Source organism: Drosophila tropicalis, unplaced genomic scaffold, assembly GCF_018151085.1.
Source record: "Drosophila tropicalis isolate 14030-0801.00 unplaced genomic scaffold, ASM1815108v1 contig_169, whole genome shotgun sequence".
In the NCBI taxonomy this organism is placed as follows: domain Eukaryota; kingdom Metazoa; phylum Arthropoda; class Insecta; order Diptera; family Drosophilidae; genus Drosophila; species Drosophila tropicalis.
The window spans coordinates 1-13048 of NW_027172614.1; the positions used below are offsets into that span (position 1 = coordinate 1).

The 13048-nt window shown below is 39.8% G+C and overlaps 3 protein-coding genes across 3 annotated transcripts; 2 read left to right on the forward strand and 1 right to left on the reverse strand.

The window, feature by feature from the left end:
* Positions 1-4227: 4227 nt before the first annotated feature.
* Positions 4228-5931, reverse strand: aly (always early). Its single transcript, XM_068283821.1, has one exon. The coding sequence runs from the start codon at positions 5929-5931 to the stop codon at positions 4228-4230; it is 1704 nt and encodes a 567-aa protein (XP_068139922.1).
* Positions 5932-6604: 673 nt separating this feature from the next.
* LOC137571986 (uncharacterized) lies at positions 6605-7357 on the forward strand. Its single transcript, XM_068283752.1, has one exon. It carries the CDS (start codon positions 6605-6607, stop codon positions 7355-7357), a length of 753 nt encoding a protein of 250 aa, XP_068139853.1.
* A 1261-nt stretch (positions 7358-8618) lies between these two features.
* Positions 8619-12492, forward strand: LOC137572017 (prominin-like protein). Its single transcript, XM_068283784.1, has 10 exons — positions 8619-9305; positions 9355-9502; positions 9558-9686; positions 9751-9938; positions 9991-10155; positions 10222-10688; positions 10759-10862; positions 10934-11862; positions 11947-12084; positions 12155-12492. The coding sequence occupies exons 1-8, from the start codon at positions 8822-8824 to the stop codon at positions 11604-11606; spliced, it is 2358 nt and encodes a 785-aa protein (XP_068139885.1). The 5' UTR covers positions 8619-8821; the 3' UTR covers positions 11607-11862; positions 11947-12084; positions 12155-12492.
* The last annotated feature ends 556 nt before the right edge of the window (positions 12493-13048 follow it).

Sequence of the window (13048 nt, forward strand, 5' to 3'; positions counted from 1 at the left end):
TAACTCGGTCATTTGATGATGTCAGAGTGGACGCGATAAGCGATGCGATAATATTGAGCGACAATGAGCGAGAAAGCTGTGCATTCAAATTAATATGTAATCGTTGAATACATGTCAGAGTGCAAGCGAAGCGAGAAGAGAGCCAAAGCGACAAGTTGAGCGAGTTGCGAGAAAGCGATTCTGAATCGCTTTCTCGCTTTATCGCTTCATCCAACTGTTGTTATACATACGTGTGTTTTCGGAGCTTAAAAAATAGTTGGTTTTTGGTTGAAGTCTATGGACATGCGAAAAAAATGCTTTGCTGAATGACAATTCAAAAGATCGTACTTTCTCATTTTGGAGACGGAAATAATTCCGAAAACAATTAAAAAAAATCAAACATTTTTGTTGCAAAAAAAAATATATATATATAATTACATAGTTACCTCAAAGTTAGAATAAGTTTTTCACTTGGCGTTATGGGATTAACAACAAAATTTGTCTGACATCACCCTAACTTGGCAACTCGTCGAGCTCCATTTCGCTATCGCTTCATTTGAAAATCGAAATCAAATTAAAGTGTTGGCACTTTGTCCACTTATCAACAGGCAGGCATTCAGCACAAACAATAGAAAACTTAAAATTATCATTGGATCTGTGCATAAATCATGCCACAGATAGCATCGTCAGTTTCAACTGGGTCACGAGGAATGCCATTATTTCTTGGCGAAATGGCCATGGCAACGAATTGCGATTTCTCCTCCTGCACCTTCCTTTATTTTGTCGCTGTGTTATACAATAGTCTTGAGGAAAAAGGCCAAAGAGCTAACGTTTCAATCTCAATTAATGGTAGATAAAATACTTAAGGAAAACTGCCCAGGGTCTCTGCCATTGGTGGTCTGTTCTTTATTTGACCACAGGACGAAAAAAACAATTTGTTTGTTGTACTACGATTCCGACGATTTCCATGAATGCTTTTATATGCTGTTGAATCAGCTACAATTGCCAAACAGATAATAAACCACTTTCGGATGGGGTAAAATGGTTTTTTAAAGTCGTCGTCAGTTATTTTTTGTCCACGATTAAACAAAGTAAATATCAGATGGAAAATAAGTTATAATTCTGGCAGCCCTCGTTAATAACAATATCTTTGAGTGCTGAATATACAAAGCGGACCACGCCTTAAAGGCATTGGGGGAATGCTTAGCAAAATTAAAACGTGTCATACACACACATACACACACACTTATTCAGTGAGAATAAAAGAAAGAAGGAAAGAGAGTGATGGGTGGGGAGAAACAAGAATTTAGTTGGCTTGCAAATTTCAATAAAAATGCCTGAAGTACATACAAGTTGGCTAAGATAGTTGCATAGTCGGTAGCTACGTGCCACAAACCAGTCAACTAAATAGCAATCAGTGCACAATCTTTGTTGAGGTAAATGCAAAATACGAGCTCAAACCACAAGAAGACACCCCTCTACCAAAACGCAACCCAAACCCAACATAAGCCAATTCAACGATGCGCCTCATGATTCCATACAATGTGAAAAGCAGAGCGGAGCACAGCAGCCTTGGGCCATGTAGTACTTTTTGTTGTTAGCGGTTTTTTGGGTTTGTGTTAAATGTCTGCACATTAAACCAAATTATAACACATTAAACACTGGCAAATTCTGTGGGAAATTTGAAAGCATTAGTTTGACAGTTGAGCTGTCGAGCAGCACAGAACAAATTGTGCTCTTTGCTTTACTTTGCTCAACATTATGCTAAATAATTCAAATTGAATGTATTAAATTTTGTCTCTGTGACACACTTTTAAATTCATCAAGCTCGAAATGCTCTTTCATTAAACCAACTCCATCACACACTTCCACACATACATACACATACATACGTACACATCCACTTGTGCACATGTTCAACACGTTGGATTGGCTGCACTAGATGAAAATGTTGTACGTACAACTGACGTTTTGTGTTGTTTTTTTCTTACCGGGATTTCTGGTTTTATTTAATTTTACATTCTGGACCCTTGAGTTTTCAGGGCGTTAAATAAATATGGTAATGTAATTAAAGCTCCGGACTTATCACTGACAATCATGTACCCTCTTGGCCACGTCAATCATTAGGCCAAACCCAATCCAAACTATGTATCGAATCATGCAAAACCAAAAGCAAACCGAAATTTAAGCCATCTTTTCCGATTTATACCATAAATGTTGCCGCCGGCTGGTCTTCTTGTTTTTTCTTCTGTGTGTTCACCAGATTTCCTTTACAATCGTATTTGTTGTTATTGCACATTTGCATTTGCCGCCACAACTGCCGGTCGTTATATAAATCATTTTTCATCTCCCATCATCTCACGCCGAACACACACACGCACACAAACACACACGCACATCGCATACACACGCGTACAGATGTCGAGGCCTGATTTACAAGCAGAGAAATGAGTCAACTGAATGGTTATTTCGAGTTGGCTCTAACACAATTTCTAGGTACTCTGCGAATATTAGACCATTTTAAAAATTTAACAGTTGTTGGTGAAAACTGCAAGAAGTAGAAGCTATAAAGAGTAACATTTTTGTCGTCCATTCAGATATATCAAATAAAAATTCCTTGTGAAAGTATACATATAATGAGCATTTGTAGCCTTGGGTATCAAGTAGTCGCAGCTACAGTGGCCAGCCAATATAGAGCTGGCTTAGAGAAAATCGCGATAAATGAACGAACACTGCTAAGGCCTTTTGCCGAGCTCATGTCCATACATACATATAAACATGAAATTCTCTTTCACCCCACATAGCGTTCTGTCTAATCAGCAGACACTTGAATGTGTGTACATGAATCCGAGGGTTATTCGAAAAACTTGTGGGACATGAAGGTTGGATGGGATGGTCCTTATGCTGTACAAACACAACAACTGCAAATACAACATAAATTGGCGTCGTGTGTTCTGACCCAGTTAGCCTTTCATACAAACTTAACGCCGTTGCCATTGATGACAATTTAATAAAGCAAATTGTTGGGCGAAAAGTTTGCTATGGTATTTGGATTAATTCAGGCCCGCACATCCGCATTGGCATCTACCCGCCTGAGCCTCTAGGAACTATCGTTAATCAATTAAGTTGGCGTTTTTATATGATTACTTTCATATCGAATGTTATTAGGTTATGTTTGCTTGCTAGCTGGCCAGCCTTATAAACGATGCCCCGCCACGCGCAAATATAATTAATGATCAAGTGTCAATATATAAACAGACCAACCAGAAGGAAGCTTGAGTAATCTCAAATGCATTGGATTATGTAATGCGGCATATTTAATTTCATTTATCCAATAATGTTGCCAAGGCATTGGCGCCCCCCTCCCCCTTCCCCTCTCCCGAACTCATCGTCCTACAGAGATAAACTAGTGACTAAGTTATTACACTTGAAGGCCAACATTAATTTAATTCGCTTGTTCTGTGAGCTCAAAAAAATCGACTCGTTCCCTTTGTGTTTGCATATAGTTACACATTTGTTATGATCAAAATAATCACTCATAGCGATGTCTCCTGGCGCACGTTTCTTCTACCCCAAAGGGTATAAAAGAAACCTTATTTTATCTTGTGGTCTAAGAACATCCGCCAGCTGGTCGGTTTTGCAATAGTTTGTCAATATTTTATATGTAGCCATGCTACTTATTTGCCGAGTCCAAGTTAAGCTAAGCAAAAATGGGGTTAGGCTACAAATTCATTCCGAGGCATATAATGATATCTTTATGAAGGACATAATAGGATGGTGGTAGTCAGTCTACCCATAAATTCTGGGTAAGCTATCAGCAAAACCTTCACTGGCTTTACGCCCGCACAATTTATGAGCAAAGTGCATTTATCTAGTAATTAAAAAATAGAAAACACTTTAAATGCTGATTTATGTACGGATGCAAGCATATACTGCGAACAATGGACCAACCAGCAATGGACTGCGGTTAGGGGTAGGCTTGGTCCCTGGTTCGTAATGGGCGACATTTCTATGATGAAAGCTGGAATGGAAACTGAAACTGTGTGTACCCATCAACTTTATTTTTTCTGTGAAAGAAAAACTTTTTCTTTAAACCTTTTTCAAGATGTCCAAAAAAAAAAAAACAAACCGGGGGAATGTTCAAATTTGATCGACTACATTGGTTACGTTTTATTAAGGTTATAATCAAATGATTTATTCCTGTGCGCAATAGCCAATAATTTGTTTTGTGTCCCATAATTTTTAAGCTTACGATGTTTCTGCCTCATTATTTTCCTGCAGTTGTTGTAGAAGATGCATTTGGTATAGTTCCTCAAGTTGCTCCAGTTCCTCTAGTTCCTCTGCGTCTTGGTAATTTATGGGCAGTTCGAAAGAATGCATTAGATTGTCTTCTGCGTCTTGGTAATTTATGGGCAGTTCGAAAGAATGCATTAGATTGTCTTCCATTAGCTGATCAGCTTGCTGTTGGGCGGCCAAACGACTACACAAGGCTTCTACCAAATGGATTACCTTCTTAAATGGAACACTTAAGACGGACGGTAGTGTTGCTAAGACGTAAGTCACCACGTCGTTTAGTACTGCCTCGATATTAACTTGATTGTAATAGTCACCCAACTGGCCGCACAGATAGAAAATGGTTTGTATATTCAAAAGCAATTCTCTAGTACCCTGAATGCCTAGGGGCATGGCACTGTTTTTTTCGGCCGTCTTCATATCCAATTCGGCAAATGTGCGAGCCTGTTGGTACAGTTGGCTCTGCGAAAGACACTGTAGATACTGGGCTTGCAGGGAGTTGTTGAAGCGATAAACAAACGCTCGGGCTATTTGTAGGGGCTCTTGGATCTCTGCATTGATGCGATGCAATGCGATCATAAGGGATGCGTATCGTCGTTGGATATCATCTCGTTGGCCAGTGGATTTAGAAGAAGCAATTGTGCTTAGCGAACGTGTCGAGTTTCCGAAATTACTAAATTCAAATTCCTGATTTATACTGGCTATATCCTGAACAGTCTTTTTTTTAATTTTCAATATACTCTTAAGTTGAAGTACGGACTCTAGCAAGCACTTGCTATAAGGACTGTTTGGATAGTTTTGACAGTAGTTCTGCTTTGGCTCATAAGTAGTGACTGTTTTGTTCTGTTCTGTATCAATTTCCATTATTATTGTTGACACATCCAAGCTCTTGGGTTCCAGTATTGGACATATGGCATAATCTGGTACATTGATGACCTTCGATTTGCCTTCAAAACTAAATTCAACAAAGTAACTGTTTTCATGCGGTTCATGCCCCACAAGCAGGCCATCCCTGAGGCCATACCGGGATGTTACTAATTGATTTTTACCAGGCGGAATCTTCTTATCTATTAAAGACGTTACCTTACACCCTATGGTCAGGGGCATGGGAATGCGCCGGGGTATCAGGTCATAGTAGTCCTCATCAATAAGCTTGTTGTTGAAAGTCCCAAGTTGCAAATCACGTATAATACGTCGACCACGCTCCAGCTCTAAGCGTTCCTGATCGACAAATGCTGAAGAGAATCGTCTCGCTTTACCCATTATACGTCTTATCAGTTGCCAGCCATGACGTGACAATTGTCGAGTGGCTATCTGCGGGTAAAAGTCACACATGAAACGATTTACATCATAGGCATCGGCAAGGATAGGCTTATCCACTAATGATTCAAAAAATTCACACCACATCCAGCGGTGCGCTGTTAGATATTGCAAAAAATTGAATAAGCGATGACCTTCAGCATTATAAGGCAAACAAGGAACACCTTCATCACTCTCTTCTTCATCACTGAAGCTGTCGGAGTCATATCCATATTCCATTGACAAAGGTATCGTACGCTTGGAGCTGAAATCTGGTATCTTTACAAATAGTTCGTCATCAAAACACTTCTCAGTGTCATCCCCAGTATTAGGCTGGACAGGACGTTGAGGTTCGGACATCTTCCAAACCGTTCTTAGACCGATTTTTGCTAAATATGGTGGCGTTGAGCTTAATCCTGTAAAATTCTCGCTTGATAGGGGGTCTCTCGGTGCACTACCTGGTGCTTCTAACGATGATGATGTTGTTGTTGCTGGAATTGCCGTAAAATCCGTATTCTTATTTGATTTTGTGTTAAAATCATAGGGCATTTTGTGCCTCAGTGCAGCTGAAACCCATCTAAGTTATTCAAAATGCTGTTGACATACGTAATTCGCTTTAAGCGAACACATCTTACCTGTTTTTGTTTGCCCAGTTTCGCTTTAAGTAGCCTTTTCACCTTTTCATTTTGCGTGTGCGACTGTCAATTGGTTTAGTTTCCCAAAATAAATGGCAGCACTGGCAGCAAGTTCGGACTTGTCAAATCACTTCGAACTGAACTAGTTCTTAAAATGGTTCCAAAAGAAATTAGATAGTACATATGTACATATGTATGTATGTACATATATTAAAAAGAGTTGGATTTAGATTTGTAATTTTTTTCATTTAAAATCAATTTTGATGAAGTGCTAATCGTTGTTGCTTAGGAGCTTAAAACGAGCCCTGAAACCCCTTAATCTAGTGTGCGTTTGATAACAAGCTGTTTTGTGCCGTATATGAAACATTATCTCATTGAATCGAAAATAGAACAGGGACATGTTTAAGCAAAGTTGCTCCAATCTAATTAAAATACCCAAACAACGAGTACGCCAATGGCTCAACACGTTCGAGGTGATTCTCTGCGGTGCCGATGGAGTGCTTTGGCATTTGAACCGACCAATTGAGGGTGCAGCGGACACATTTAATCTACTGTCTGCTTCAGGGAAACAGACCTTTCTGGTGACAAACAATTCTTCAATGATGGCTGCAGATCTGAGCAGGAAGGCCAATCAATTTGGAATTGTTGTCCAAGAACATGAAGTTCTTAGCTCATCGCTGTCCATAGCGAATTTCTTAAATGCCAAAAAGTTTCAGAAAAAAGCCTATGTGGTGGGCGAACGTTGTATTATGCAAGAATTGGCCAAATTTGGTATTTGTGCATTTTCCAGTGACGACAAGTTTGCCCCCAAAGATAAACTTGATGCAAATGTAGGGGCTGTAATTGTGGGTAAAGATGATGAGTTTACAGTACCAGAAATAGAACGAGCTAGTTCATATCTGAGGAATGACAATGTCCTCTTTCTTGGAACTTGTCTGGATGCAGCCTATCCTGTTGGGGAGAAACGTTTAATTGTGGGTGCGGGAGCTATGGTGGCGGCCATTAAGGCACTCACTTCTCGAAAACCTCTTATTTTGGGCAAGCCTAATCCCTGGATGGTGGCCCATCTACAGCAGTGTGAAGTAATTAAGCCCGAAACAACTCTTGTGATTGGGGATACGTATGTACATTTCAGTCAAACATCTAATTAATGCTTATTCCATTGCCCCTAACACCTTTTTTTCAGTCTTTCTACGGATATTATTTTCGCTCACAATTGCGGTTTTCAATCTCTGTTTGTTGGCACTGGAGTTAACACTTTAAAGGATGTTCAAAAAATTTGTGAAGATGGTGATGAGAAAAAATTGACAATGATTCCGGATACATATTTGCCGAGCCTGGCAGACTTGAAGGAATTCCTTTGTTAGGAGTTTCGTATTTTTGCATGAAAATTGTAAATTAGCATTTCTTCAATTTGTGCATGAAATCAATACAAAAATATAAGCCAAATATTGTACACACACAATCCTTTCTCTCTCTAGCCTTTGACATTTTGTGTTTTTTTGCCTTTAAGTGTGAGCCACAAATCTTTGGGCCTGTCGGCTGGCTGTTGGAGGCCCTTGTCAAAAGTTGAACAACTGCAGTCCCAATAGCAAAGGCTCACACATCATCATCTGCATCACCATTGTCGACCCGAAACCGACTACGGTGACCGAAAGCCAGCGACCCATCGCCAGGGTGACCCCCCTCCGACCGACTATCTGCGGTGTGCTCTGGTTTGAACCTTCTTTTCGCCCCGTTGCCTCTTATTTCACTTGCCTACCCTCCTCCTTACCGTCATGCCTCCGGAAACCACTTGAAATGCTGACTGAGAGGGCTGCTAGTATGCCGCTGCTGCCATGGACACGCCTCTGGTGGTGTGCGTTAAGCGTTTTTTATACCCTGTAGCCATAAGATACAAAAGTATATTAATTTGTTAAAAAAAGTAGAAAGCTTTTGAATAGTAGTTGCTGAGTGAATTAGGCCATATTTAGTCGAAAACCAAGTTTAAGAGGGTGTCTTTAAGCCGTAGACTTTTTTTTATTTCGATGTAATTTTTTTTTTTTTGCCATTTGTTTGAAAGCAGCCTAAAAATATGGCCCAAAGGCACTTGTTGTTTATTTCTGGCTTCTTGTAGTAAATATACATTTTAACATTTAAGTACACAACCAAAAAAAAGTGCAAAAAGTTAACGGAAATGTCGCCAGAACAGAACATTTTTTTAAAAAATTCAATCGACTGTATATTCTTATCTTTCATTTTATATCATATCACGCATTCCTATTTCAAGCATTCTTTTCCTCACATTATTTTCTTATATCATAAACAATGTTGAGTAATGGCGTAATTGTTTCTAATTCAAATCCAAGGCCTATCCGAAAAATTTGTCAAACGAATTGTTAGTTTTCGTACAGAAAAGTTTTTGTTTTATCATTTTGTCAATTCAATTTTTGAATCACTGCTTTTGAATATCGTTGGAGAAAATTTTTGTATTCTATATATAAACATAATACACGAACACATACTCATACGAAGTCCGCGAAAATTTTAAGTCGTTTTTCAATTTCAACCAAATTTATGCAGTAGTGTTTTTGGTGCATGATGACCCGCTATTATTCGAAATAGGAGCTTGTTAAATGTTAAGTATGTTAGATAATACTAAATCAACTGCCTCGAAGATCAAACCAAGGCGAACCGCAAACCAAACGCGACGAAGGAATGATCACAATGCCAACCAGGTGGTTGGTTACCTCAGTGTGGTGATATGCGCTATTTTTTTTGCCACTCTGATCTCAAGAAGTTTTGCCCAGGATGATGAAAATAGCGGGCTTCCGGATGGGTCATCAGAAGGCTCCACAAAGGATAACAAAACAAATCCCGGGGGCGGCGACGAATTTGCAGATGACTCGGTGATATGGCGAGAAGGCTACATAGGCCATGGAACAACTCACGAACAGTTGGGACAAGCCCATTGGCCAGCAGTTGAGTTTACCCCCTACACATCGAAAACGAATTATACGAAGGCACCGATTCGCAGTGATGCAACTATGGATATAGTTTTTAATTTCTCACGTTTCGTATTCGATACCATAGTCACAGATACTCCGGCCCTGCCGCCGGGTAAGTGAGTGCAACTTTTACTGAGGCAATGTCTTATTCTGGTTTCTAGGATATGTTGTGATGAAGGATAATGATACCCTGGCTTTGGGTTCCAAATCCGAAGAGGATGATTGGGCCGACTTAATGGCCAAGTATTGGCTGGTGTTTGTCTGGATTGTGCTCCTCCTTATCGTTATCATTGTAGTGCCATTTATTGCGTAAGTGAATGGTATTAACTCTGTGTGTATGGCTAACAAAACACTTAATTCATAGCGTTTGCTATTGCTGTTTTTGTTGCTGTCGACGTTGCAAGCAGGGTTGTCCACCTTGCGATGAGCGCCAGGACTATCGTCGACGCCTCTGCTGTGGTATTTGTTTGGCAGTGCTCATTTTCCTTTTGCTGTAGGTTCAAATTTTTTCCCATTCTACATCGCTCTTATCTTATCCCGATATCGTTTGATTTTAGATTGGCTCTCCTTATAGCCTTCTTCTCGAATAGACTTTTGGATCGCGGTCTACAGGACTCGTCGGACACAATTCGTCGCGGTAGTGAGGACACTTGTCTTTTCATGAAGGATGTTGCCGATAATATCCATCATCTGCTAGTGCTTAACTACGAAGAACTGGAGAATCATATGATTGACCAGCTAAATGGTGGGTTTTATATTAGTTTACTGCTGACACAGTAAGTAACCTTATATCGTAGATGCTCATAAGCACTTGTTTTTGGATCTCGCGGATACATCAGAAAGCAATGCTGTAACCGAATTAGAGCGTATTTTGGATAATATGCCAGAGGCCCTACAAATAATGAGGCAAGTGGACAAGTTGGAAAAGGAATTGCGTTACACTGGTTCCCAGTTAAGAGATGGTAGCTTACATACAATAACACATTATTCAAACCCGATTATCATACCTGTATTTGTCACGCGCATAGGTGTTCGAGGCATGAAACGTGATATTAATTATGCGGCCTCAAATCTTTGCGGAACGGATCATTGCATGAGAATGGTTAATAACATGGACGTTGAATTCATTGACACAACTACCTGTTTGCATTTTGACGAGCTGCCTAATACTACTATCTATGTAGAAAGTATCGAGAGTATTATCAAGAAAAAACATTATGAAGTACCCAAAAGAGCACTGCAGCGATTGCTAGAAGTCAATGCCATGGTCCAAAAGCAAATGGAACACCTGATACCGCCTCTCATTCGTGATGTGAAGAAGGGAAGTGATGCGTTCCGTGAACAGTCCAATAAAATACACAATATTGTTAATTCGGTACTAAGTGATATTCATCAAAATACTCTCCATTCAACGAAATCGTTTGAAGATGTTTATGAAAGATTTGGTACTGGCCGAGACCTAGTCAATTTACTGGTCTGTTTGTCATTGTTCTTGGTAAGCGATTGCTTGGAAACCCAATCGACGACCACTCTATTTCGTTTCTCGCCCTTATTGTGACTTGTAGATTATTGTTATACTTATTGTGTCCCTGATTTGCGGAGTTATGGGTTCAGCACATAGTACTGGAGGCTTCTGCAGTAGGGGCACTGGAGCAATGTGTCTATTAATGTGAGTGGACATTCAGGCATTATATTTGCGGCATTCCCCTTTTTCTAAATAGCCATTTCATCTTATTCCAGTGTCATTTTGTTGATTTTCTGCGTGGTATCGTTTATAATATTAGTCGGCACTTTCTATTTCATGATGGGGCTAATTACCTATGAGGGGGCATGCGCCTCGCTTCGCAATAAGGAGGAGAATAGCCTTCGTCAACTCGATTCAACAATGTATCGCACACCAAGTCACGATGATGAAGATCAGACGGAGGTTCCAGCATTTCGGTTGTCTAAAGCCGTTAAGGCTTGTACGGCAAATCGAACAATTTTTGATATCTTACGCGAGAATCATATGTATGATATCAACGATTTGTCTCGTCTTAAAGTTTTGAACCTAGATGATTCTAGCGAACATCACATATTTGAAGACGACCTATCAAAATTCGTGATATTAACGTCAACCGAAAGAAGCCAGATTAACAAAATGCGAAATGACAATTTATCAACTTATCATAGTACCCGTTACACTGCTAGTATGTGCTCCACGTTCACGCCCATGTCGCTAAGTAATCTGGCTGGAAGTCTAAGACAATTGTCTTACGAACTATCTTCTGAATACGATTCGGCAGTCTACGCATTCTACAATGAACATTTGACTGCCAAAGCCTACCATGAGGCTTATAGTGATGAGCTCAAGAGCATCCACAGTAGCCTTGTCCAAAAGTTGAACAAAATCGATGAGCTGATTTTTGTATGAGAATTTCGATTTTGCTACATCCATACAAGTGCTGATTGAGGCCGTAGTACGTGCGGAGAAGTTCATTCAGGATCGCGGCAAGCAATTTGTCAACACGGTGACCTTAAATCTAACCCAAACTCTGGCGGAGCATACTGGGCAATACGTTGAAATGGTTCTCACTCAGGTCAACCATAATGTGGGTCGATGTGATCCACTGGCCTACATTTACGATCGTGGTGTTGAATTTATCTGTCATAATATGGTCGATCCGATTGTAAGCGTTTCTTTTTAACTCAATCCCTAAACATAGTTAGTTACTAGCTATTGGTTAAATAATGCTAATTCTTCATATCCTTAGAATGGCTATTGGGTAGGCGCTCTACTTGGAGGTTTAGTTCTATTACCCATCATCTTGGTGGCCCATCGCCTTATGTGTCTGTACAAAAAAAATAATACCTTTACCTATTGGAGCTGCTCCGGCTATTGTTGAGGGAGGGTAAGTCGAAACAATCACATTTATTCAGTATTCTAATTCGTCGATATATGTATATAAATATATCATGAAGGTGCCCCGTCTGTACGGGTGCTCCTTACATGCCACCAGCGATTATTACCTGTGGTGGTGGCCAACAGGCGTATTGCGAATGTGAGCCCCAACGTGGTGGTGGTGGTGGCGGCGGACAAACGGAAATTCTCAGGCCAACTTTAGTAGCATCCATAAGAACTATGGAGGCAACAGAGACAGACGATCAGACTACTTTGGATAATCAAACAAAAAGTAAACAAGATTAATGTAAGAAAAAAGAAAATCTCAACAAATTCTCTGTTTTTGTGGCCACTTTTTCTGTTGGGAAATAAATTGTGTTTTCTCAATTAAATCAAGATAAATAAATTCAAAAACTAACTTGTTTTTTATTATCATCCAATTACATGCAACCTCACCTTTTCGCCTTCGCCTATTAACATAAATATATTTTACAAGCACTAGCAACTATGGCCTGAGGCTTGGACGAAAACTACATCCGTACACTCGCCTAGAATTCGAATCAGAATCTTTGTTGTTCAGTTGCCTATTTGAGTGGGCCACTTAGACAAATCATCTACCAAGTACTGCACTAGTACTAACAGAAGCTAGTTCTCTTAAAAAACAAGTTAACTAATATTATTAAAAATGAGCACACTAAAAAAGAATTTAATGAGCAACATATTATGACACACTCCATTCGTTTGTTCCATTCCGTCTTGACTGTCACAGCACGCACTAAACCGTCGGTTGTAATTTTGCTCTGCCACAGTCTCCTTAAATTTTTGTGTCGCATTGCCATTCCAAGTAAAGTAGAGCTTGGGGAATTTTATTGCGGAAGCCATGCTAATATTCTGGAGCAAGGAAGGATTAGTCATGGTATGACAAAATAAAGTTTACAGCAACTTGGTTCGCGACTTGAATTTTGTGAAATCAT

Coding starts and splice junctions, on each gene's coding strand:
- LOC137571986 (XM_068283752.1), top strand. CDS start 6,605: ATGTTTAAGCAAAGTTGCTCCAATCTAATTAAAATACCCAAACAACGA.
- LOC137572017 (XM_068283784.1), top strand. CDS start 8,822: ATGTTAAGTATGTTAGATAATACTAAATCAACTGCCTCGAAGATCAAA. Junction 10,156..10,221: donor TGGTTCCCAGTTAAGAGATG/GTAGCTTACATA, acceptor TCACGCGCATAG/GTGTTCGAGGCATGAAACGT. Junction 10,689..10,758: donor TCTGTTTGTCATTGTTCTTG/GTAAGCGATTGC, acceptor TGTGACTTGTAG/ATTATTGTTATACTTATTGT.
- aly (XM_068283821.1), bottom strand. CDS start 5,931: ATGTCCGAACCTCAACGTCCTGTCCAGCCTAATACTGGGGATGACACT.